Raw genomic sequence first — 25,944 nt, 5'->3', positions numbered from 1 at the left:
CTCCAAGGCTTGAGTCATGGAGAGCAATGCAGAACGACCTCAGGCAACGCTCCCACCTCCTCCTCTTAACACAGAGCTGCCTTCCCTGCCCACCCTGTTGTCTTTCATTCCTGGCACACTGTCCCCATGATATTCACCAAACAGCAGAGCCCCTGCAGCTCCAGAGCCCGTCCCCAGCCATGACACCAGACCCCAAAACCCCTCAGCATCTCCCCAGTGCCCCGCTTGTCCCGACACCTCCCATGGGCTCCCCCACCAGCACCCCCTTTTTTTGAGGCACAGAAAACAAAACCCATTCCCAGAGGTGACAGGTCGAGGAGGGCTGGGCCACGGGGCCTGATGCAAAATATTTCAGCTGCAAAACGTCCCCCATACTCACCAGGGACAGGGAAACCCAAATCACCTGCAGAGGGTCACTGCACCAGGCTGGGAGCGCGGAGTGGGGCCGGGCAGCTGGGCAGCGAGGCCGGAGTGGAGCAGCAAGAAAAGCCAGGAGAAAGCTTTGTAGAGTCACCGGGTTGGGATTAGGCCGTCACAAGGCATCAACTCGCCGCAGCTTTATAATTAAGTCCGCGCGAAGCAGGCTGCAAGCCCCGTTAAAACCTTACAAAAGGCAGATGAGGAGAGGGGAGGACGGAGCAGGAGGGCTGCGGGCCGGGTGCGCGGAGGGGCGGGATGCTGGGCCCGATTAACGAAGTATAAAAGCTCCTCATTGTGTAACCCCCTCATTAGCGTGGGGCCGGGGGTGGGCAGCGTGCCACCCCCCGCCTCTGCCCCCAGCTCTGCGAGCAGAGAGCACGGGGGGAGCTCGGCCGGGGTGCTTGTGGGGCAGGTGGGGGTGCACCCACATCCTCTCCTCCTCCTTCGTCACCTCCCTGCAAAGCAGCGTTTGTTTTGCTTTAAAAATAATAAAAAATGTGGGCAAACAGTGTCCTCAAATGGGGCTGGTCCTGTGTGGTGTGGACAGCCCCAGTGTGGAGGTTCACTGGTGGCATCCCGCACACAGAGAGGACGGCCGGGGGATGGGGATCACAGGCAATCCCGGTGATCCCAATGATCGGCTTCTCTGGGAACTCGAGGGCAGCCCACCTCGGGGCCAGAGGGACAATTTGGGGACAGTGACACGAGGCTTTTTGGGGTGTCCACGTCACCGTGTGCCCAGGCTGCTGGGCGCTGGGGAGCTCTTCCAACCTTCGCTCTCCCTTGGGATGGGTTTATGGGGTCAGGATGAGGACGGTGCCATGCACGGCTGCTTCCTGCAGCCCCGTGGCTCCTCCACGGGGAGGGAAGACAGGAGCCCATTGAGAGCCAGGAGCTTGGCCGTGCTCCTGCTGCACTGGGGATTTGGGGGGTGGTGGTGGTAGTGAACGGGAACGAAGGGGCTTACACAAGGCATGTTTTGTAACGCCGTGAGGATTTACGGATTTGGATTTCACCACGCTGCCCGACAGCAGAGCCGAGACCCCTCAGTGAGGGAGGAGGAGGAGGAGGAAGGCACGGGGCTCCCACAGAGGGGCAAGCGGGGGAAACCCGTGCCTGGAGCAAGCCCCCCGGTGACGCCAGAGCCACCAGCGGCCCCGTCCCTGCCCCGTGCTGACCCCGCACGGCCCCGGCTGTGCCCTGGCTCTTTCTCTGGGCATTTCTCCACAGACCAGCCCCAAGGGGTGGCAGCCCCGTGAGGGCAAACCACGGGGATTTTTGCATCTGGAGCCCTTGGGGGATCACCAGGACAGCCCCAAAGCCCTGTTCTGAGCTGTGTGACCCCGCTGAGGGGCTGGCAGGGGTCGGTCTCCCTCAGGCCACCGGAAGTGAAGGGCGGGGGGCGGGCGCTGTTGCCATGGTGACGGGCGGCACTTCCGGGCGGGAGTTTCGGGCGGGCGGGCAAGATGGCGGCGGCCATGGCGCAGCGCGTCCTGGCGTTGGCGGCCGAGGAGGGCCCCGAGCGGCTCCAGGAGGCCCTGCAGGGCCTGGGGGAGGGCGAGGTGCGCGGTCGTGGGTCCCCCGTAACCCCTCACCCCCGAGCCGGGGGCTCTCCTGGCGGCGCCTGGCAGCTTGGCCTTCTCGTTGCAGCTGGGCGAGATGGTGACGAAGCAGGCCCTGAGGGGCAGGGAGACGGCGGCGCTGCTGAGGGGGATCTTCAGAGGTGGGTGGTGGCGGGGCTGGGTCCCCGGGGGGGGGCACGGTGAGCTGGGTGGGGGCCGTGGGCAGCAGCACGGGCTGTGAGGGGCGCCTCTGGGGAGAGCCAGGCGGGTGTAAGCGGGATGTGAGACCACGAAGTAATTATGCAGTGAAAAGGGAGCTGGAGTAACACGGTTTTGGTGACCATATTCTATAGTGGCTTTACTTTTGGTAGCACATAGGTGTGTTTCACCTGCTGGCTGCTGAAGCTCAGTTCCCAAGTGGTTCACCTCAAAATGCTGCCACTTGCTGAGCCTGGAGGGCAGGTCGGCAGAACCAGAGTGTGATAAGAGGGCTGAGTGTTTCGGCAGTTTTATCCAAGAGATTCTCATTTCCTGTGCTCTGTTTTTTATCTGTGTTGTCAGATATACAAAATGGGGAGCTGCAGCTGAGTGACGGTTTAGCCCTGCAAATTTCCTGTTTAGTAAGGCGTTGTTATTTGTATAACCTTGTTTCCATTCCTCATCTTACTTTGTTCTCTCATTATAAGGCTCCCCGTGTTCCCAGCCGAGTGGCGTTCTCAGGAGGCTGCAGGTGTACAAGCACTGCGTCCCGCTGGTGGAGTCAGGGGATCTGCACTTGAGCAAGGCGTCTGAAATCATCGGGCTGCTGATGCTGGAGGTAGGAGCTCCTTCGGGCTGGCTCTCCTGAGGCCTGCCGCCTATCCCCTAGCAAGTACACCGAGTGCTTCACCACTGAGATAAATGAGCTGTGGATCTGCCCTGGACTAAGTGGGTCTTGGAACTTGCCATGTGTGTAAACATGATTTTCTTTGGATATCTGGACCTAGGCTCCAAAATCGTAATTGCCTTCACTTGATTAGCTGCTCTGTTCTGTCCAAGACAGTGTGGGATAGAGATCTTGGGGTGAACTCTCCCTTTAGACGCCCTGCACTGTGAGAAATGTTGTCCTTTTCTGGTGTTTGGTGACCGTGGGAACGTGTATGAGGAGTGCTCCTGTGCCTGCCCCAGGCTCTTTCACGTTATTCCATCTTCTCCCAGGTTCGCCAGCTGCCAGGCCCCGCGTTGGCTGAGCTCGCCACGCTGTTTGTTGATGTTGTTAAGGGCGGCAGCCTGTCTAATGGGAAATCCTTGGAGCTGTTTTCCACTGTTCTTACTGCGTTGGCCAGCTCAAAGGAGAGCCTGGCTTATGGGAAAGGTAACTTTCTCTTCTCCTTCTGCCAGCCTCTCCTCTCTCCCTCTGGAGCGTACACCTAAAAGACTTTTGCTTTCTTAGGTGAACTGAATGGGGAAGAGTTTAAGAAACAGCTGATAAATACTCTTTGCTCCAGCAAGTACGTACCTCTCGGCCAGCTCCGCTCTGCGTTAGCTTGGTAAAAACTCAGCCAGGGCCTAGTCCTGTTTGGGCCTTTTACAGAAATCCCTGTGACACCCCAGAGGTGTGGCGAGAGCTAAATCTGCAGTTAGATGTGTCCACAGCCCTGTCGTTCCCTTAGTTATGTGTCAAAACAGTGTGCTTCGTGTTGTGCTTTGAGAAGGACGTGGTGGCGAGTTGGATGGCTCTGTCTGTGTCCTGTTCTGTCGTCTTTGAATCTGTGCCCTCTGTGACAGTGTCCTCCCTGGCTGGAAAGGCAAAGGAACAGCCTGTTGCCAGGTCTTGTAACAGTGTTGTGTGAGTTGGTCTCAGGAAGTGTTTGTTTTTATTCCTTTCTTGATGTTTGTTGTTGTGGGGGCCAGGGCAGTTTGGAACCATTTTAAGTCTGGGTAATTTGGGTGACAGTGGTGATTTCAGGTTGGAAGTTTGGCTTCTGATGTTAATATCAGGAAGTAACAAACAGGGAAACTGAATCAAGGGATAAACAATAATTCTGCTTCCACTCAGTTTCCTGGCAAACTTTTGTTTTGTCAGGTGGGACCCTCAGAGCGTGATACATCTTGCCAACATGTTCAGGTAATTCTTCTTTCCTTCAGCAAGCACCAATGCTTTCTTGTGCTGCAGTCATCTCCATGTCCCATCTCACAGGTACTTTGGGGAAAGTGCAAAGTGTCTGAGCATAGCAGGTGTCATCACCCCGTGGGTGTTTCGGTCAGTGAATGTCCGGATTGAACAGTGTCCTGGGACAGTGCTTGGGTATTGGGTGATCTCTGTTCTGCTGAGAGCTTTGGGAGCTTGCTGCCTGTCTGTCTGTGAACTCTTTGTCTAGTTATGGGTTGAAACTACTGGGGGCTCTGAAGGAAATTCATGAAAATGATCAGGGTCTGTCTTTGGTCCAACAGGGATATTCCACTGTCGGGAGAGGAGCTGCAGTTTGTGGTGGAAAAGGTCCTTAGGATGTTCTCCAAATTAGACCTGCAGGAAATTCCCCCCCTGGTCTATCAGCTGCTGCTGCTTTCTGCTAAGGTAACAGCTCATGGGAGGTGGCCTCCTTCTGGGCATGCATCACAGGAAAAAATATACACAAGCTGAGCTACAGGCTGGATTTTGGAAGGGGTTTTGATCGCTCCCAATCTGCTGTGGGGAGCAGGATGCAGCAGGACATCATCAGCTTTGTTTTGTTTTTCTTTTTTCCTCTATCTCCCTCTAGACTGAAGAAGCTGAATGCTCAGAGGAAGACATAAGCTTGTTCTTTTATGGGGAACTGTAGCAGGGAACCTTTGGGAAATAAGGGATGAGCTCAGACCCAGGGGACAGCAGAGTGGATTGTTTTCAGTATTCTTAAGCGTGGGTCTGCTCACTCCTTGTGGACTGCTCGCCTCTAGTGTAATATTGCCTCGTGCAGTATAACTTCTGGGTTGTACTGTGACTTGTACTGGAAATGTCTCCCCTCCTGTCCCATCCTGCAAGCGGAGGCTGCCAGCGACATATCTGCCCTTCGTCAGAGCGATCTGGCTCTTGCTCTGTTTGTGACTGAGTACCTGCCAAAATGGTCCAGACAAAAGTGAATTACCCATGTGTTACGGGAGGTCGTTGGTGTCCACTGGCCAAAATGCGATCATATATATATGAAGTTAGGAGTTTGAAAACCTTCCTAATTGATTATAATATAAAGGATCCTTTCCAATTAATAACGACTTGGAACAAAACAAAAAACTGTGAGAGGAGCAGCTTCTGCAACTCTTCAATAAGTGCGGTCAAAAGAAGGGGACAAACTAAAGTCATCGTTCGTCATTTCATCTGGAAGCGAGCAGTGCAGGATCCTTCCAGCACCTCAGCAATTTATGAAGGGACATAAAGGATACCGTGACATTTGTAATTGCTGTGGGAATAGAGGGTAGCTCCCCGGGATCTTGCAGACCACGCAGTTGCGTAATGTAATGTCCTTTCTTGCAGGGCAGTAGGAAGACTGTTTTGGAAGGAATCATCAGTTTTTTCAATCAGTTGGACAAGAGACTGAAGGAAGAACAGAAGGTTCCGCAGTAAGTTCTCTCTCTGTCATCCCCTTTCTTTACAACCTGGGTACTTACACTCACCCTTGTCCTGCCTGGTACTCTTGAATGTGACAGGCCTTGTACAAGTGCATACTCCCTGATGCCTAAGACATAATTTGTGGCATTGGATGGCTCTTTTTTTTTTCAATCTGGTAAACCTTACAGATCAGTGGACCTTGAGGTAGCCACGGTGCCCCTAGACCAGCTCCGCCACGTGGAAGGCACTGTCATTCTCCATATCATTTCTGTTATCAACCTGGATCAGGACCTAGGCGAGGAGTTAATCAAACATCTGAAGGTATGACAGAGATGGAACAGGCGCTGTTCTTGAAGGTATTGAAGCAGAGCTTTTAAAATCAACACTAGTTATCTTTAGAAGGGATTTAATCATTTTTATGGCCATTTTATGATTTCATGAAGTGTTACGTGGAAAGAGACGTGTTCCCATCTGTGCCACAGCAGCAGTGTGATAGGAGCTTGATAGTTTGATTTGTGGGATGCTGCAGTTGAAGCTAGCATGCTTTTTAACTATTGCTTACTATTTTCTAGACTGAGCAACAGAAGGACCCCGGTAAAGCTCTGTGTCCCTTCAGTGTGGCTCTTTTGCTGTCGGTTGCAGTAAAACACAGACTGCAAGAGCAGGTACGTGTGATAGATAGACAAAGAACTTCAGTGGCAGTGCACACAGCCTGGTGTGAGAAGGGAAGAAGAGTTAGATCAATGTCTCATCAGAATCAGATTAAAAGTGGCTTTGGGATGCTGGTGGGGAGGCAGATCATCAGTACCCTGTAGTTTACCAAACACTATAAAAGACTCCAGAACAATATCAGAATTTTTCAGAATCGTATTTCCTGTGGGCCAAATGTTGTAGGGTGAGAAGAAAAGCATTGTCTTCCTTCTCTAACGTTTTGGCTCTGTGGTAGACACCTGAAGTGCATCTGGCAGCAAGTTACCTTCTCTGGGACACTTAATGAGGTTGGTGTATTTGTCCTGAGAAAGAAGTGAGTTAAGGTTTTTGGCAGGTTGTACTGAGACTTGTGTTCTGCCTGGTGCTTGTACTGGAACGTGCCCAAGATTATACAGATCCCATTTCAAAGATTATTTCCTCATGCTCAGTGATTTTATGTTCCAGATATTTGATTTCTTGAAAACATCAATCACAAGAAGCTGCAAGGACCTGCAGTTCCTGCAGGCCTCCAAGTTTCTGCAGGACTTGTTTCCTCAGCAATATGATATAACAGCTGTGATTCTGGAGGTGGTGAAAAATAGGTGAGTTGTTGCTGTGCGCTGCAAAACGCTCAGCAGGCTTGGGGAGGGAGAGTGTTCCAGCCTTGCTGGAATGCTCTGGGATCACATGTTTGCTGCTGACCTGTTACCAGCAGGGAACAATGTCAAAATCCAAAGGTTCTATCTTTTTGCCCAGAGAAGCTGTGGATGCCCCAACCCTGGAAGTGTTTAAGGCCTGGTTGGATGGGGCTTTGAGCAACCTGGTCTAGTGGAATGTGCCCCTGCTCATAGCAGGGGGGTTGGAATGGGATGATCTTTAAGATCCCTTCCAACCCCAACTTTTTTTGATGCTATGATTCTATCACAGTTTTCTACTGGCGAATTTAAACAAACAAACAAATTTAGATGTATAAATGTGCCTCCTCCACCCCAAATCTCAGCATCTGGTGGTACACAGGACTAAACCGATCAGAACCCTGTCTGTTTCTTGCTAGGAAAGAAACTGATGGTATGAGTCATGCTGCCTGCTGTAGTTTGTGTTCTGATCAAGGGATGAGTGATAGGTTCAGTGTTTACTTCCCTCCACATGGTTAGTCCTTTAAACATCCTGTGGGATATCTGTGATCTGTCATCAGTTGTCCTTTAGTTTGATGTGAGGCATTCCTTTTCTGCCTTCCTCTATGTCTTGAAGACTCAGGATCTGCAGGATCCGTGCATCCAGGCTGCAGCCCAGTGTCACGCTGAGATGAGATTGAGTGCACACTTCCCATAGGAAGGAAACCTTTGGATTGGAAAAGAAGTCTGATGGCTGGAGAGCCAGGAATGCAAAATGTGTGGGCTGAGCACCTGCCCCTCAACCTAAAGATAGTCACAGGGCTGAGAGGGATGGTACCTTCCCTGGGGTGAACAAGCACCTCTTGCTGCTGCTCTGCATCTGGAATGACTGGAGGATTTTAATACTGACTGCTCTAATCTAAATGTTTTCTGTGACTAGGTTGTTTCTTTTCTGATCTGTTTAATGTTTTCCCCAGTGCATTTGGCTGGGACCATGTTACTCAGGGCCTGGTGGATCTCGGCTTCAGCCTAATGGAATCGTATGAACCAAAAAAGCCCTTTGGAGGGAAAGCTGCTGAGACCAATTTTGGCCTATCAAAAACGCCAGCCCAGCAGGCTTGTAGACTGGGAGCAAGTATCCTGCTGGAAACATTTAAGGTAGCGTATGGTTTGGAGAGTTCTTTGCAGGGGGAATCTCTTCCTATTTTCTCTTGGTGAATGGTGTCAAAACCTTGCCTACAGTATCCATCATGAGCACTTCACAGACAGGATTTGGTTTCCTTTTTGTCCCTGTCCAGCAGGAAGAGGTCATCTTCATAAAGACCCAATCCTAATCTGTTCCGTCTAGCATGCTACTTGTGTAAGCACTGTTACACAAGAGAGACTGCAGAGAAGGTAGAGAAATTCAGAGGTACAAAGAAAATGTGACAGATGTGGGATTGAAACCAGCATCTTCACTGAAGTGGTAAATTTGCATCCCACAGACAATTTGACCCCATTATGTTTCAAGTGTACCGTGTGTGCCTCGCTGATGGGCTGGTTCTGATTGGACTGGGATGAAACCTGAATCAGCCTGTCTGAATTTAACTGAAAAAGGGACTTCTGACAACCAGTCGCAATTTAGCCTTTAGATTTGGATGGATTTGCTTTGTGCAGGACAATGCCTGTGTTCTGGTGTACAGGAATGTCTTAAGTTTGTGTAGATTTTGATTTTATTTGTTGTTGTCTGTCATTTCAGGTCCATGAGCCCATCAGAAGTGATATTCTTGAGCAGGTCCTGAACAGAGTCCTCACAAAAGCAGCATCTCCCGTCAGCCACTTCATAGGTAACAGGAAAGAGAGAATTGTGTCCAGCTCTGTGAACACTTCAGAACGTAGCTTCTCAGAAGCTAAGTTCTTGCTGAGGTGACCTGAAGCCAGGAAAATCTCTCGTTGCTTCTCACTGAGGTGCCAGCCTCGGATCACCTTGCGTTTGTCGCAGGTGAAAAATGTTTTCAGGCGGTTGCCGTGGAATGGCTGACGCACAGAAAGGTGGTGGCCACCAGTTCCTGGTCTTGCCTTCCTGTCAGCCTTGGGTGGGTGCCTGGGAGTCCCTGGGGCTGCTAATGCCTGCGCTGCAGCCTCTTCTCTTATACCTTAGTGCCCTCTGGTGGGGTGAGGCCCTGCAGCCAGGCTGTGAGCATGTTGCGCTTTGTGCCTGCTGTAGAGCGCAGATTATCAATGCTCATCCTGTTATGACTTCTCCAAGGAATGGAAGGGCTTTGATTGTTCTGTAATTGTTAACCCTACAGAAATCTTTTGCTCTCTTTCCTAATATAGACTTGGCCCCTTGGCAGCAGCTGCTCCTTTTGTCATTTTATTTTTCAGACTTGCTGTCCAATATTGTTGTGTCTGCTCCTCTTGTGCTTCAGAATTCATCCTCCAGAGTCACAGAGACCTTTGACAATTTATCTTTTCTGCCCATTGACACAGTGCAAGGGCTCCTCCGGGCAGTGCAGGTAAGGCTTAGCATTTCTCCATAAATGCCCTTGTTAGTTTAGTTCCAGTGATAGCTCCAGGCCACAATTACATGCATGATCTAATAACCTTTCTTGTAAAATAAGCCTTAATGCTCTGCTGTAGGTTGTTCAATGTAGCATGGAACTGTTCTTCAAGCATGGGTATGCACGTGCCCTCTAGCAAAAAACATGGTGCCGTTTGGAACGGTGCTGGAACTGCTCTGTGCTGACCTTTCATCTGAAAGAGGCCCAGATGCTCCACGACATAGAAACCTAGGTATATGGGTCCAGATCAACAGCTGTAGCTATCATTGTTGTGTTTGTTTTTTTTTTTTTTAAATCCTTCCAAGCTCCATGTCAGTGTTTCTCTTTGGCTGGGCTGAGATATTGCCCTGGGGTTCAACTTCTCCCTGTTTAGCTCAAACTGGTTATAGCAGTCATTTCCCAAACCCTCACACTGTGTCCTCACTAACCTGCTAAGGTGTCCTGCTGCTACAGCTCTCTGGGTTTAATTTTATAATACGCTATTTTGACATGTTTTGGTTTCCCTACTGTACTGATGACAGTGTTGGAAATGCAGGGCCAGATGGGCCTGAGGAAGATGAGCTCATATGCACCAAGGGCTTGGCATGCCTTAGTGCTTTTCTCTCCAAAGTATATTTTCCTTTCCAGCCCCTGCTCAAAGTCAGCATGTCAGTGAGGGACTCCCTGATACTTGTTCTCCAAAAAGCTATCTTTTCCAGGTAAGCTGGGAAGGGGATTCTTTGAAAAGATTTCTGCAACTCATATGTGTATTTTTTGGAGCAGAAGAATTTTTTGTTTGCTTTGGCTATGAGTCGTCTTACTGTGTTCTTCCAGTAATTAATGGTGACATCTGTCCCTTCGGCCTTAGGGCTGCAGTACAGTCAGAGCTCTACCTGCTGAGAGATCCCAACCCCCACATGAAAGGTCTTTGGAAATTCAGAAAGTTGTTGGGAACTCCAAACAAGAAGGCAAAATTAAAACCAATCCTATGCACTCTACAAATGAGTACATCCAGATGCTAGGGAGAGTCCAGAAGGAACCACTGACTCAGGGGGAAGGTGGCATCTCAGCATTCTGATCTCTTACAAAATGGTAGAGAAGCAGGCTTGTTGTCTTGGTAATGCTTTGAGCAATAAGTACATCCTGCTGTCTTCATAATGCTGTGATCGTAGACTGGGTTCTGTGGGGCAGTGGCTGCCTGGTTATAAAAACAGAATTCATAATTCAGCATTATTATTCAAGGCAAGGGACTTGGTCTCGGGGAAAGATCTGGGGGTTTCAGTGAGCAAAGCAAAATAGCTTTTTTTTGAGGAATTTTGCATCTCTGAGATGAGCTCTGCAAGAGACTCCTATTCCAGTTTTCAAGGGATGTTTAATGCTTGTGTCTGGGGCTCTCCCTCAGTGTGAGCATTGGAAGGGCAGAAAGGAAATAAAATGCTGGGAGTGTAAAGCGAAGGAGTTCCCAGCAAGCTCCCAGCCTCTTAACTGCTTGGGGCTGTGTTGCCCTCTTGGGGAATACAGAGCCAGTGGGCCCAGGCACTGTGTTTTTGTGGACCTTTTTTCATCACTGAGTAGTTCTTACGTTGTTCTTGCTTTTTATTCCTTATGCTTCTCTTTTCTCCCCCTGACTCACAGGCAGCTCGATGCTCGTAAAGCTGCAGTTGCTGGCTTTTTGCTTCTGTTACGAAATTTTAAGATTCTGGGCAGCTTGACTTCTTCCCAGTGCAGCCAGGCCATTGGTGCCACTCAGGTGAGTGCTGCTCTGCAGGCTCTGGTGCAGGTATGTGACAGTCTTACATCTAACACGCACAGTTTGAAACAACTCGGAGTGCTGTGTTTCCCCAAAATGGAGATACAGCTTGAGTAAGGGTTAGTCCTGGAAGCGGAACTTTTGGAAATGCAGCATGCAAAGACAAGCTGGTCTGGGGATGTAGTTTCTTGGAGTCATTATCTCTTACAGCACGCTGCCTGGCAGCATGCTTATTTCATGACTATTTCAGTGACTGTTTAGGGGTCAGGCCCCTTTTCACCTTGCTTCTGTGCTATTTGAGAGCTGTAACCGGTATAACGTGACTAATATTCCATCTCAGGTCCAGGCAGATGTTCATGCCTGCTATAATTCTGCAGCTAATGAGGCCTTCTGCCTCGAAATCCTGGGCAGCCTGAGGCGATGTTTGAGCCAGCAAGCGGATGTCCGACTCATGTTATATGAGGTAAACATGGTTTCTCTGGCCTCCTTTTAAACAGTCAGTAGCTCTGCTGTAGTCTGGTTCTGCTGTAGCCCCAGGTAAATAATGATTACGTTATTGTAGAAAATGACCCATCGTCTCAGTTATGTTCTTCTTGGGACACGTACTGATACCAGACACTGGATAAAAAAATACATTTCTTTTTTCAATCCTGCTGCTTTTTATTTTGGGCCATCATAAGCCCAAAGGCATGCTAATGTATTTTCCTTGTCTCATGCATTGCTTAAGAGTAGACATCAAAGTCTCTCTTCCTTTGGCGTGGCCAAGGAAATGGGAAGCATGCTTGATGCCCAGTGGGGAGCAGTGTTATGGCAGGCATCGGATGGAAGCAGTGCAGCTCTGCTAACGCCGGGCTCCAAAGAAAGCCCTGCTTGGAGAGTATGGGGAAACTTCCTTAAAGATTGCATCGGGGACCTGTTTTTTCTCCTATCCTTTTGCAGCCTCCTTTAAAGGTTTGTTTTTCTCTAAGATTTCTCACGACAACAAGCCTGGTGTACAGAGCAATTTGTGGGTTCACATCTAAGTAACTGTGGGGTACCAGCTTGAGAGAAGTTAAACTGTTCAGATGAGAGAGATTTTGTTTCCTTCCTGACTTGGTTGGACTGACCTTTAGTGAGCTGCAAGTTTTGTATGTGTTTTTCAGTGTTGCTATAGGACTTGTGCTTGTTTTATCCATCCACTGAGATTTCTCAGTCTAAAGAATTTTTGCCTCCTACGGTTTCCCCACTGACTTGTTTTGCCTTTGATGCAGGATTTCACAGTTTGAAGTTGGATCTAGTGCTGGTGTTAAATAGCAATGAAAGTCACTCTGGGCTTGATGCCACTGCTGCTAGGGAGATACAGCTTGTGAGAGGGCTCCTGCAAGGAAATATATGCTCTTTCTGATTCATACCTTCTTTCTGTTGAGTCTTTGCTTTGCCAGGTATGGGGTTTTACACTGAGCACATTATTTGCTCATGGATGGTGCTAAAGGGTCATTTCTGTCTTGTGACGCAAACTTCTTTTGCATATGGTGTATTTTCTTTGTCAAGTAAGCCAAGTTGTCTTTCCTTCCTGTCTTCAGGGTTTCTATGATGTCCTTCGCAGGAACTCCCAGCTGGCCAGCTCTATAATGGAAACGCTCTTGTCCCAGGTAAAGCACTGCTCTGTGACATGGCTGCAGAGACACGAAGAATTCCGCACTGCGACCAGCACAGCAAGCAATTTAGGTTAAATATCAGGAAAATAGTTCTCCCACGCACTCACAAGACGTGTAAGTGCTGCGGCACTTCTACAGAGAGGTGTTTGAATCCCTGCTATATTGAGAAAGCAGACTAGGTAAACATCTGTGGAAACTGGTTCATATCCTGTCTCAGGACACAGGATGGAAGAGAAATGATCTCGTGGAGCCCTTTACAGTCCTTGACACTTCTTGCAGCATCTTGGAGTTGATGCCCAGAGAAGTGTTTTGTGTGCTCCCCGTTCCTTAGCAGTGCACAGCAGTCAGCCTCCCATGCATCCCCAAGGATATGTAATTATTATTGCTGTCCTCCCATAGGGAGAGTACCCAAGTCCTTGTAGGATCTAGGAGGATTAACTCATCCCCCAACAGCGTTGCTCATGGCAACAAGACAATCACATTTCCTCAATCCATTGGACAGGCTGTGCTTTCTTTGAGACAAGTAATTTTCTTCCCTTTAATCATCCATAGAGTTCATGCTGACTAATTCCAGCTTTCCCATACCGGTATAGGGTCTGAGAAGGGAACAAGAACAGAACCAAGGCAGCTTTTGGGTAGCAGAAGGCGATTGATGGGAATTTGGTGCAAACGGGGTACCATTTTATAGCATCATTACATGCCAAACTTTCCCTATTTGGTTCTGTTCCTACATCAGTACTTGGAGCATACCTCCTTCACGTGCTGTGCTGGATGGCAAGGACCTGGTGCAAGCACGGTCTGTCACAGGTTTGTTGTAGAGCCAAGTGTAGCTTCCATATCTGCCTGCATCCTTGGGCCAGGAAGCCGGATGTTATACCAGGGCCAAACGTTCAGTATCGAGGTGGGGCAACAGGAAGAGTTCCTTTTCCTCGCTGTTTAAAGGGTGGGTAACACTGCAGGTGAAACACAAGTGGCATTGCGTGTTGAAGGAACACAACAGGAAGTGGTCAGATAGACTTGTTTCAGCGCAGTGACCTGGCCTTTTAGCTGAGAGGCACGAGAGCAACTGGAGAGGGGATTTTAATTACTAGCAGAGCAGATGGTGGGGCTGAGTTACGTGTATGGTCCCATTACCATGGTGCTGGTTTCTCCTTTGTAGAATGGAGATAAAAGATTATCGTATTCTGTATTCAAACAACTCAAGAGGCTCAGTTACTAAGTAACTGGTTATTTTTATTTCGTGTTTTCTGTGGCAGATAAAACAATATTACTTGCCCCAGCCAGACCTCCTGCCTCCACTGAAACTTGAGGGTTGTATTATGGCTCAAGGAGATCAAATCTTTCTGCAGGAACCACTGGTAAGAGCTGTATTGGCTGGCCACAGCTGCGAGTTCATCTGTTCCATAGGATTTTAGTTGTGCTGCTACATGAGATGAATACCTCGTATTTCTTCAATACCTTGTATTTCTCCTAGCTTGGAGCTATTCTTTTAATGACAATAGAGCTGGGTGTTTCACCCCTGCCTGAGGCTATCTATCAGAGCTCTGTTAGCAAAGTGGTTTGGGGGACCTGGGTGAAAAATGCACACGGAGTGGTGTCGTGTTCTGTTATCTTCTGTTGAGCTCACTCTGTTATTTTTCTTCCTTCAACTTAATTCTGCATAAAATAGTCATGCAGTGTGTGATGTGGGGGAAGAGCCTGCCCTTTGATCTCGTTCCTTTGATATTGTTGCAGATGAGATCTCGATTCATGGGATTTCCAAGGGAACAAATTCCAATTCATTGCTTTGTTTTTCCCTAAGGAAGTTTCCATGCTGTGCTGCAGTAGCACACCCAGGAAGGGAGCAGACACTTCAGCTGCAGTGAGGGCCCTCTTGGAAATTCCCTCTCCGTCTCCTCCAACAGTTAGAGTAGCTGGGTTGTGGGAGCTAAGTCTGTACATCCTGTGTAGGCAAGCTCACGCAGACAATATTGTCTGAGGCTAGAACTCTTTAACTGCGTGTAGGGTTACAGAAAGCCTCTTCTGGGAATTAGGCGTATTCTGGAGACTGACATGAACCTCTGAAGGCGCCTCTGGTTCTTTGCATCAAGCTATAATGGTCCAGCCTGTGACGTTGAACGGGCTGTCCTCATCTGACAGTAGTCTCTTTCTAGAAGGCTGATTGTGACTGTGTGGCTGCTTCCTTCAGGCCCATCTGCTCTGCTGTATCCAGCACTGTCTAGCCTGGTATAAGAGCACTGTGCGTTTATGCCAAGGAGCTGAAGATGACGATGAGGAGGAGGAGGATGTGGGATTTGAGCAAAACTTTGAGGAGATGCTAGAATCTGTCACACGACGGATGATCAAGAGTGAGCTGGAAGACTTTGAACTGGTAAATCAGATTTTCGGTTTGACTCAGTGACAGAAGACACTGAGTTCTTGTCAGGTTTTGAAATGATTCTTTCACTTGTTTCCTCTACCTCTTAGGATAAATCAGCAGATTTCTCTCTGTCTTCTGGTGTTGGTGTAAAGAATAACATCTATGCCATCCAGGTGATGGGAATTTGTGAGGTTCTGATTGAGTACAATTTCAACATAGGGAATTTCAGGTAAAACATCAAATCTTACCCTCTGGCACTAGCTGTGCTCTGCTGTGCCTTGCTTTTCGGAGTGCAGGACACAGACTCTGCAAGCAGAGGATAATAGTCCCAACGCAGAGTCAGAGTGATGTTTTCTGAGTGTATGTGCCTTGTGGCACAGATATTCACAGAACCTTGGGAGTGTCTTCTGAATGTCATGTGTTGTGGGAGCTGTGATATAACATTTTGTAAAAGGGCAGGTCAAGAAGGAGTGGATGAGGCTTACACTGTCAGGGAGATGTCATGTCATAGTTTTATCATCTAGAAGGTGTCTGTGTAATTTGGCAGCTGAAGCTTCAAATGGGGAACCTTAAGACTGGAGTTTCTCCTCTAATGCTTTCCTTTGCTTTATTGCAGTAAGAACAAGTTTGAGGATGTCCTAGGCCTGTTTACCTGTTACAACAAACTCTCTGAAATCCTGAGGGAGAAAGCCGGAAAGAACAAATCTGCCTTGGGCAACAAAATTGCACGGAGCTTCCTGTCCATGGGTTTTGTATCTACTCTGCTCACAGCTCTGTTCAGGTGAGAAGCTGTCCCATCTGGAGTAGCTTTCAGGCCTGCTCACAAGCTGCTTCCGTGGTGTCTGCATGCTGGCTGATCTTGTGCACTGTGTACACCATACAGACGTTTTCATGTCTGTACGAAGCCTCTGTAACAGCACTTATTGTCTGGAGAGCAGCATCATGTGTCTTTTCCAGACAAAGGGTCTTTTCCACCCTGGATTCAGCTAGTGATTTTTTTGTGTGTAAATGGATATTTAGATCTTGAATTTAATGTGGCAAACTGAAAGCAAGCAGTAGGTGTAGTGATAGTTCTGTTCTATACAGTGTATTGCTTGTGACTAGAGCTCTGGTGTGAAGAGACGCAGTGCTGATAGGCCATCCTTGTGCTTTTTCCAGTGCATCCTCAATTCCCTGACAGTGCTCTTGATTCTTCAGGGATGATGCCCAAAGCCACGAGGAGAGCCTGGCGGTTCTGCGCTCCAACACAGAGTTCTTGCGCTATGCTGTCAGTGTAGCGCTGCAGAAGGTGCAGCAGCTGGAGGAGACGGGACAAACCGATGGACCAGACGGACAAAATCCTGAGAAGATGTTTCAGAACCTCTGCAAAATCACACGGTGAGTCACTGTGGAACGTGCAGTCATCAGCCCTGAAAAGCAGCAATGCATTTTGGGGAGTTTAGATTCTCATGGTTTTGAAAGAAGAATGCAGTCTGTAACTGAAACGGTTGTTATCACTGGAATTAGACTGTTGCCTTTCTTTCCTCCCGAGAAATCAAGTGGAGCAACTATGGTTTCGGTGCCAGAGTGAGTGATACAACTCTTAACTTTTTACTTTAGTCTGGAAGAACCAAACAACATCAAACTCTCATTTTAATCCTCTTTCTGACTTTTGGTTCATCACTTAGAGTCACAGGGGAGGTAGCATGGTTACAGGCTAGATTCTTGAGGCCTCTGGAAAACTATGAAATTAAAATTCACTTCACTGTAAAACAGGTATAAGAGGGACACCAGATTCAGAAAACATTTTTTTTTTAGGATGTTTGCAAGGTGTTTGAAGATACTCAGGCATCTAATCTTTTGGAAATCTGAGAATATTAAGCAACTAAATGTCTTTTAGGATCTGGGTCATATGTGCAAGTGGTTGCTTCAGATCCTTCTCAGCAGAGAGCACAAAAAAACAAATTACCTGTATATTTTGTCTCATCCCATAGATGAAACTATTTTTGTTGCAGTCATTGGAGCTAAATATGAGGTACATGTTTGTGTGATTGGATATGGAAATAGAGCAAGTTCATCTACACAGCAGAGAGAACTAATGAGAAGAAAGGAGAGAGAATAAGAAAGGGAACAAGAACAGTTGGAGGGGCAGGAAAAAGGTGTTTGCCTGCAAATAGAAATGTCTCCTCTAGGCCAAACAATTTAGCTTTCTTCGAAGCTTTTCACTTTGCTTTGCCTGCATTTACCTTTCTGATTTTATTTATATAGAGCCCTATGGAGATAGCTGACATTTCACAAATTTAGACTGCCAGGAGATGAGCTGCTCTTGTCATTGACAGATTTGACACCAGTGGTCAGTGTTTGGGTAGTCTGAGACAGAAGAAAAACTGCGTGAAAGAAAGGAGTCCTTAAAAATGGACTTGGGGTTGGAAGGTCCCTTGGCATGTGGGAAGGATTAAGTTATTTAGCTGTGCAGGCAGAAAGCCGTGGCTGTTCTGCTCACATTGAAACAGTCTTCTTTAAAGTGGATCTCTTCGCCCTGCTCTTATAAGAAAAAGACCTTCCAATTTAGTTATATTAAAAATATGAACCGAAGATTCTGTGATTAGCCATGTTCTAGGCTCTTGCACTGTGCAGCCAGCTTTACAGGAGCGTGTGATGTCAACTCCTCTCCCATCCCCTAGGGTCCTGCTTTGGAGGTACACTTCAATTCCCACTGTTGTCGAAGAGTCCGGGAAGAAGAAGGGCAAAAGCATTTCCCTGCTGTGCTTGGAAGGTTGTCTGCGGATCTTCAACACGGTGCAGCAGCTGTATGCTGCTAGGATCCCCCAGTTTCTACAGGCCCTGGGTAGGCATGTGGTACAATGCTAGCCTTCATGTTCAGCCCACGTGTATTCTTTATCCATAGCTAGAGGGGTCCAGTCATTGTCCCTCAATAGCAAGGAGAGTTCAGTAGCCATGGATTTTCATGCCAGTTCCGAGATATGTTTACCTGCCATCAGTCTGTCAGCAGAGGATAGTTGGGGTCTGATATAGTGTTCTATTTGAGGTTTGCCTTTAGCGTGTTTTTGTGCTCACCACAGGTTTACAGTCTGTATTCTTTCCCTAGCTGTGAGCAGTTTCAGTCTTTCCTACTTTTGGAAATAAATCCTGTGTTCTGCTCTTGGCATTTAGCTCTTTTCTGCACCTCTCTGTCTGCCAGATACTACTGATGGTGACGCAGAAGCAGCGGATATTAATGTCACAGAGAAAGCTGCCTTCCAGATCCGACAGTTTCAGGTAAGTACCACTGTGTGCTGCAAGTGTTCCAAAGCACTTGTAATTCTGGCAGAAAATGCTGTTAGTTCTCTATTGCTTGACCACAGAATCAAGTATACACTAGCAACTCTGACACTGTGAGTCATTGGCTGTTCAGAAAAGTTTCTGATCCTTAAGGAAGGCTTCTTCAGGGCAGTGTGCAGGGCAGGATTGAAGTGCACGTGTATTCAGAGAGCTCTAAGGTCCTGCAATGCAGCATAAAACATACCTGAGTAAGTTGCAGAAGTCACACTGAATCAAAAGTGAACCTCAGAGTAAGCACTCAAAAAAAAAAAAAAATAATCAGTGTGTGCTCCTTAAAGAAGATTCCTCTCTTTATATTTTTTTTTCATTCTTGAACGTTGCAAATTCCTTTATATGCTGCAGCTTCTGATTATTTACTTCTTAAAACGTCCCCGCAACAAGCATGCGAGCTCAGTGTCTCTGTCCTTCCTCCCCATGATCAGAGGTCTCTGGTGAACCAGTTCAGCAGTGCTGAAGATGACTTCAACTCCAAGGAAACGCAGTTACTTGTCACCGTTCTCTCCACTTTGTCCAAACTCCTGGACCCAACATCTCAGCAGGTACTTCACAACCTTCTTGGGGTGGTGAGGATGTGTGTAGCAATCATAGATGTGGGAGGAACGTTACCAGATTGAGTTGATATCTGAGGGCTTTGATCTGGACTTTGACGTGTGTGTGTGTTCATGTTCTAGCCTTCTCCTGCAGACCAGACCGTGTCAAACCGACAGTTTTAGTAAGCTGTCGAGCATTATCTTGTCAAATGCCTGCAAGAACAGTTGAGAACAAGTTACTTTCCCACCCTCCCCCTTGCACGTTCTGATGCTGCCTTTGGGCATCTGGAGCCCAAACTGTTTGTTTCCATGAGAAGCAACCCCTGATAGAGCCTAGGTGTGGTTTGGCTTCCACGTGGGAGTAAAGCCAAAAAAGGCCAGCAGATTTGTGACTAGTCCAAATACAGCTTTTCAGAACGGATTGGCTGAGTGCCTAATTTATTCCGTGCAAGGATGCGTTTTCTAAAGCACAGACTAGAGGTGCCCCAATTTTACATATTAGGCACTGCGCTAAAAGTGTGCTAGAAGTCTGGAGTTGTCATTTACCTTAAATTAAATGGAGCTGTTACTCTGTCAGAGGGCAGGTATAGCCATTCCTGTGTCCTGCATCTCAGCTTTTGACTTGTTAGTAGGTTAAATGTTCCTTGTGGAATTTAACAGAGCATGGCTGAATGCCCTTCTGCCAGAAGGGGACTCTGCTGGTCTCCCTTCACTGTGACTCATTGTCTTGAATGACCTCTTTTTGTGTTTCTTTTTGTTTCTTTGCTTGCTTGCTTTTTTTGTTGTTGTTGTTTAATTTTGTGTTTTGAGTTCTGTTTCAAACCATTAATATTTTTTTCTCCTCTTATACAGTTCCTTCAGTTCCTGACATGGACGGTCAAAATTTGCAAAGAAAATGCTCTAGGTAAGTAAGCTCTGAGGGGTGTGTTTGGATGCGATGTCTCAGGTCTGATAATAGTCTCTTAAATGCTCTGCTCTTTTTTCTGTTTCAATCTCTTTCTTGCAGATAGATTCAGGTGCTATTCTGTGGCAGATTGCCATGACTTTGTGTTCATTGGCATGGCTATTAGGAAAGAAACTTCATCCCTATAAATACTAGAGCAGCTGAAAAAAGAGAAGTTACTTACTTGACTTTTTTCTCTTGTTACTTAGTGTACCTGTTGCTCAAATTTGGATTTGTATTCTGGAAAAACATTACTCTTGCCAGAGTTTGTATTGTGCTTACTAGGTGCTTCTGAGCACTGTTTTCCTGTGAGATGAGGGCTCTGTTATTCCCCCTTGTAGCATTATGCACAGTGCCCATTGTTGTAAACTCTGCTGTTGCAACTAGAGCATTTCGATAGGATTTTCATTTACTGTGTTTCTGGGAGTGTAGACTTAACTCCATACTGAATCTGAGGCTTTCCCTCAATGGATGTATGATGTTCCTGAATAGTGAAAGGAGTTCTACATCTGCTAACATCCTGTTTTACTTTCCTTCCCCCACAGAGGACATCTCTTGCTGTAAGGGTTTGCTGACTCTCCTTTTCAGCCTCCATGTTCAGTACAAGAGTCCTGTCAGTCTGCTGCGTGAACTTGCACAAGATATCCATGCTTGCCTGGGAGACATAGATCAGGTATGATGCAGAGTCCACAGCAACTTACCTCTCTTCACTTAGTTCTGTCAGGGCAGAATAGATGGAGCAAACCACGCAATAAGAGCTGAAGTTTTGCTCACCAGAATTTTTCTCTCCCCCCCACCAGGACATAGAAGTCGAGAGCCAGTCCCATTTTGCCATAGTGAATGCCAAGACTGCAGCCCCTACTGTCTGCGTGAGTCAAAGCTGTGTGGATGGAGCAACCAGCCACTGCTACAAGTGACGTGTAGATTTCTGTTCTGTCAAACTCCTCCAAGAACCTGTTTTGTTATTGCTGTTTCTGTCTTAGCTGCTGGTTCTGAGTCAGGCAGATAAGGTCCTTGAAGAGGTGGATTGGCTTATCAAGAAACTTACCAGTCTGGGATCAGACACATCAGGTAATAGCAGTGGCCCACTTCTTACTGTTACACCTTTGTCAAAGACAAAAACAAAAAAGTATTTCAGGATTCTCAGGTAGCATCATCTCAGGGCAGGTAAACTCTCCCTTGAGTTGGTTTCACATCAGCAGTGAGAGTTGTCACAACCCCTGCCCCAGTTATTTTCCCTGTGCCACACCGGTGTTATGTGCACCTGACAAAAAGTGGTCTTTTATGTCTCTCACCTGCCTAATTGGGCTTGTTAGACACACATTTATATAGTATTCCTCTCTTTCTACTAGAAGACTCTACTCAGGCATCAAACCAGACCCAGGCTCTGGAGAAGGGCATAATTCTGCAGCTGGGAACTCTGCTGACGGTTTTTCATGAGCTGGTGCAGACAGCACTTCCTGCAGGGAGCTGTGTGGACACGCTGCTGAGAAGCCTCAGCAAGACCTACACAATCCTCACCTCCCTCATCAAACATGTGAGTGCAGCTCTGCTGACAGTGAGCTGGCTGGGATCTAAAAACTTTTTCCCCATCTGCCACAGCAAGCTCGCAGTGACCCCTGGCAGCAGCTACTCAGGGCTGGGCTGTTCATCTCTTGCATAAAATGAGTCCTTATTCCATTGGCTTTTATGCACTCAGTTTCGTGACCTTTCCACAGCAGTGATAGGTATACCAGGGGAGATAAAAGAAAGCTTTTCTCCAGTTGACTTTGACTGCGCTTGGCTGAGACTGGTTCTTTCCAGTGTCTCTTGTAGGCACTAACAATATTCTCACAGTGCTCAGCAATCCTGCCCTGGCCACTCATTCCCATCTAAGGCTCAAAGCATTGAACCTGGGGCAACTGGGACACGAGATCAGACTGGGGAACTCATCTGAGACAAGATGATGAATTCCCTGGAGCTCTCACAGCTCTGGAATGCAGAGGTCATTTGGGCTATAGCCAGCCGCTGGGGAGGATAGTTCTTGTAAATACTGCCCTCCTCACTGCGAGCAGTACTGCTACTGCTGTAGCCTCTACAACGCTGTATGTGCTTCAGCAGTCTTGGTTTCAGAAGAATCCAATTTATGCTCAGGCAATCTACAGTGTTCCTCGTTTCTTTCTGAACATTGGCATAGGAAGGAATTTTGTTTTAAACTGAAACAAGACTTGGATGCTCTGGAAATGATACCCTGTTGTCTTCTGATCTGAGGACAGCAGGCAGCCCTCTGAGCTCCTCATCCTGTTGTCAGAACTTCCTTTCTTAATTGGTCAGTGGCAATTGAATGAGCTGCTTTGAGCCCTTGCCTGGAAGTACAGGTTGTGGGAACAGCGCATCCAAAAGAGACTCATTCATGTTTTCTTTGCAGTATATTCAAGCTTGCCGCAGCACCTCGAATACGATTCCAGGAAGGCTAGAAAAGCTGGTGAGTGTGAGCAAATTGCTGGAGGAAATGGCTCATTGTCTTGATCTGGGAGTAACACCAGCCTCTCTGCTTCTTTGCAGGTGAAGCTGTCAGGTTCCCATTTGACCCCACAGTGTTACTCATTCATTACTTATGTACAGGTAGGATCTAAAATAACTGTGGTAAAATCATACTTCATCTGTCTGATGCAGAATGGTGAATCAGATGCAGTGCACGGGCACCTTTTGGGATTTTTAATCTTCTTGACATGACTTGAGCGTCTTATAGTTTAAGTTTTAATATGTCAAATAATAGTGTAAGACATTTCAGTACCATTGGGACCAGGCATGTTGATTTCTATTTGAGCAGGGAAGGAAGAAAACGCTTAGGGAACTGGTTTTTAGCTAATTTTTTATTTCCCCTTCTGCTCATGTGCCTTTTTTGGATGCAGTTGATACTGCTGTTAATCACGGTGGCAAGTAAAGGTCAAGGACACTGCAGTCGTCACCACACAAAGCGCTGTGGGTGCCAAAGAAAGCAACCTGGGATGAGATTTGTCTGTTTAGACAGGAAGTGGGTGCTTGAGTGAGGACCAAAGGACTTGTAAACCAGATCTGGCATGTTGGGGAAAATACAGTGGCATGCAAAGCTACTGTTGCTGGGGATGTCTCACACATACATGCTTATGAATGTATAAACCATGAAGTTATTTTCTTTCCTTCCTTTTTTTGTGAGATTCCATTCCTACATACTGCCTTTCTGTCATGTAGCTGGTAAATGCTGTGTTAGCTGGCTAGAGCAAAGCCTTCTGTGGCCTTACTTGGCTGGCCTTTCCTTCCCTATTTACCCTCTAATGCCACATCTTTTGGCTTCCTTCTTCAGAACATCCATAGTGAGAGCTTAAGCTTTGTGGAAGAGAAGAAAAAGAAGAAGAAAGAAGAAGCTGCCGCAGTCTCCACAGTCATGGTGAGGTTGTCTTGCTCTCTATTAGAATACGGGCTACGTTTGAACTTGGGATCATGCCTCAATGCTTGCTTTACCTGGTGGATTCTTAGAGATCACCAATGACACATTGTCATTTGGGCCTTTAAGTAAAAATCTAATTTCTGCAACCTGAACTTCAGAGACAAGTTTACAAAAAATTAAATAAAAATACTAAATGCAACCTAAAAGCTCCCAGGGATGGAAAAAGGTCAAGTCTGGATAGCTTGTGTTGTCTGACTGTTCTGTGTTTGGGATAAGCTATGAAATTACAGAAATAGAAAAAATTATTGGAGCTAATAGTATATGCTATGCAAGGGTTTATTAATTTTATCAGTACATTTAAAGATAAAATATTGGATTCCATTAAAGTAAGGCAGCTGATACTGACTGGCTGATTTTGTTAGGAGCAGGTAAGCAGGTTCCTGGCCTTTTGTGTCCTCTGTTTACGCTCATTGTTGGTGTCTCCTCTGTCTTGTCTGTTGTCCCAGACATTCCTGTGATGCTAAGTGTTTAAAAACCACAAGCCTGATCTTTCTAGCCACTTCCTGAGTGTGTGGAAACGTTAAGAAATGCTGCATACCCTTTTGCCACTCCCTTCAGCATGGGGAACAAACATTAGTGGTGTGAAATATACAGGGCAGAAATGTGATGGAACAGCAGTGTGCTCATTGCCTGGAAAGCATAGGCTTAGAATGTCTTTGCAGAGCTGGAGCAGAGCGAGTTCTGCTCTGGCTGTCAGGCATATTGGGGCTGTGGACTGCAGAAAAAAATAGATATATGTGGAAGAGCCTTGCTGCAGAACCATTCTGGGAGGCAGGTTAAACCCAGCAACAAACTAGGCAGGTAAAGCAGGACTGCTGTGGAAAAAGGCTACTGAAGACAGTTCTCTGAACTGGAATGGTTGTGGCCTTTGTGTCTTGCTATAGCACCACTGGCTTTTGGGGAATCAAAACTGCTGGTAGAAATACAGGTGCTGCTGTAGTGCCATAGCTGGGATGTGTGTTAGTGATGACTATACAAGGCAGTTTTCGTGCTGTTTGCTTCAAATCTGACCTGCCACCTTTCTGCATTTCAGGCTAAGGTGCTTCGGGATACCAAGCCAATCCCCAACCTGATTTTTGCAATAGAGCAATATGAGAAGTTCCTTATCCATCTGTCCAAGAAATCAAAGGTAACGTAAAGCAGAGGTCTTCTGTGATATGAGCTCAAGGGAACAGCAGTACCGTGGCACGGTAGAAGGCTACTGCTGTTTCACTATAAAAACAAAAATCACTCCATTGCTGCTCAGATTAGGAAAGTGTAAGAACCTTACCTTTCTTTCAGGCTTAACTAAACCACACTTTGTTCTAGTTCTGTGTATAGGACTAGGCAGGGTAGAAAACTAAGAAGCTAATGCCCTTTGTCTTGCCCCACTGTTGCTGCAGGTGAACTTGATGCAATACATGAAGCTCAGTACCTCCCGGGACTTCCGCATCAACACGTCCATGCTAGACAGCGTGTTGCAGGAGCATAACACAGAGGATGCTGAAAATGAACCGGACAATGACCAGGTAAGAATTCCTTCTGCTGCTGTTACTGTTGGGTTTCTGCTGCCATGTGTATGTGTGAGCTGTTTAGGTATATGGAAACTAGGCCAGTTTTGTCTCGCTTGGGTTAGCCCTCGCTTCAATAGTAAGCTAAGAGGAGTGAGCAAATAGGCCTGAAGTGTTCCCTGCAGTCCAGCCCTCTGCCTTAAGTGACCTTTGTGTCCGTGGACCAGTTGGCTGCATGCCTGGTGTTAAGCAGGACTGTTTATAAACCTTCTTGTTTGCCTCTGCCTGTCTCAGCAAGCTGAGAAGTCTGTCAGCATTGCCTGAGGCCTGGCTGGCCTCCTCCAGCAGCTGCTGCTGGGGAAGGTAGCACAGCTTGTGCTGGACAGAAGACACACCACTTTCCTTTGCTGATTGTCCAGGTTTTTATTGGTGCTTTTGCCCATATTTCCCAGAGTGTAACCAGCATCAACAAGCCAGAATCCAGCACTGAACAAACAGGCCTTGTCTTGTGCCGTTCAGAACCTGGGGTCTAAATTCCAGCATGAAGTAAAGAGGTCCGGGGGAAAGCTGTGGTGGGTGAGAGGAGTCCTCTATTTCAGGCCATGTTTGCTAGGGAGGAAAAAGTGCTAAATCCTGTTCTGTCAGTCTGCTTTCTTGAAGTAAACGTTCATTAGAGTACTCACACAAACACATTCTCCCTGTACTGGTACTCTCTCTCTCCTCTCTCCAGTCCACCACAGCAGAGCAGCCAGATGAGAACCAGGAACCCAAAAAGAAGAGACGGCGAAAAAAATAAAGGTGCGGTTGCCACTGCTGCCCCCTCCTCCTGCAGTGCCTGTTCTGCGGCAGATTCACCTTGGTCTTGAAGAACCGTGTGTACAGAGATAGTAGCTTCCTTTTTCTCTTGTCAGATACTCAAGACTTCTTTCTTCATGCCTGGGGTGTGCAAACAGTGACTCTTGTCAAGCATCTCAGGTATTAAAGCTGGCTGCTGCCTTAAGAAGTGCCTCTGCCATTCAAACACGCTGCTACCACAGTTCTCTTCTTCAGGAACATCCCTTCTTCCAGCAAAAAG

General features: G+C 47.2%; 2 protein-coding genes across 5 annotated transcripts in view; one reads left to right on the top strand and one right to left on the bottom strand.

The window, feature by feature from the left end:
• The window catches only part of MFGE8 (milk fat globule EGF and factor V/VIII domain containing), a 98,668-nt gene that overhangs the window by 62,411 nt on the left and 10,313 nt on the right, over window positions 1-25,944 (bottom strand). The gene's annotated exons all lie outside the window — the stretch shown is intronic.
• Window positions 1,870-25,915, top strand: FANCI (FA complementation group I). Of its 4 annotated transcripts, none has more exons than XM_084293480.1 (38): window positions 1,870-1,982; window positions 2,071-2,143; window positions 2,669-2,799; window positions 3,180-3,336; window positions 3,415-3,472; window positions 4,048-4,089; window positions 4,416-4,539; window positions 5,470-5,555; window positions 5,733-5,865; window positions 6,117-6,209; window positions 6,700-6,836; window positions 7,826-8,006; window positions 8,587-8,674; window positions 9,216-9,346; window positions 10,019-10,089; window positions 11,006-11,120; window positions 11,461-11,583; window positions 12,683-12,751; window positions 14,014-14,115; window positions 14,946-15,128; window positions 15,224-15,345; window positions 15,733-15,897; window positions 16,314-16,493; window positions 17,780-17,943; window positions 18,298-18,374; window positions 18,860-18,976; window positions 19,820-19,871; window positions 20,456-20,583; window positions 20,711-20,779; window positions 20,894-20,981; window positions 21,266-21,447; window positions 22,318-22,374; window positions 22,455-22,514; window positions 23,236-23,319; window positions 24,413-24,508; window positions 24,762-24,887; window positions 25,600-25,667; window positions 25,781-25,915. In XM_084293480.1, the coding sequence occupies exons 1-37, from the start codon at window positions 1,887-1,889 to the stop codon at window positions 25,663-25,665; spliced, it is 4,026 nt and encodes a 1,341-aa protein (XP_084149606.1). In that variant the 5' UTR covers window positions 1,870-1,886; the 3' UTR covers window positions 25,666-25,667; window positions 25,781-25,915. The 4 variants fall into 4 exon arrangements, with proteins under 4 accessions (XP_084149606.1, XP_084149604.1, XP_084149607.1 ...); XM_084293478.1 differs by having other exon boundaries at window positions 21,263-21,447; XM_084293481.1 differs by lacking the exon at window positions 4,048-4,089 and having other exon boundaries at window positions 21,263-21,447.

Source organism: Netta rufina (genome assembly GCF_964035555.1).
Source record: "Netta rufina genome assembly, chromosome: 11".
Classification (NCBI taxonomy): domain Eukaryota; kingdom Metazoa; phylum Chordata; class Aves; order Anseriformes; family Anatidae; genus Netta; species Netta rufina.
Note: the sequence above shows the minus strand (reverse complement) of the source record. Positions and strands in the feature narration are given on the sequence as shown.

Coding starts and splice junctions, on each gene's coding strand:
- FANCI (XM_084293478.1), top strand. CDS start 1,887: ATGGCGGCGGCCATGGCGCAGCGCGTCCTGGCGTTGGCGGCCGAGGAG. Junction 2,800..3,179: donor TCGGGCTGCTGATGCTGGAG/GTAGGAGCTCCT, acceptor ATCTTCTCCCAG/GTTCGCCAGCTGCCAGGCCC. Junction 20,780..20,893: donor CTGCAGCCCCTACTGTCTGC/GTGAGTCAAAGC, acceptor TTTCTGTCTTAG/CTGCTGGTTCTGAGTCAGGC.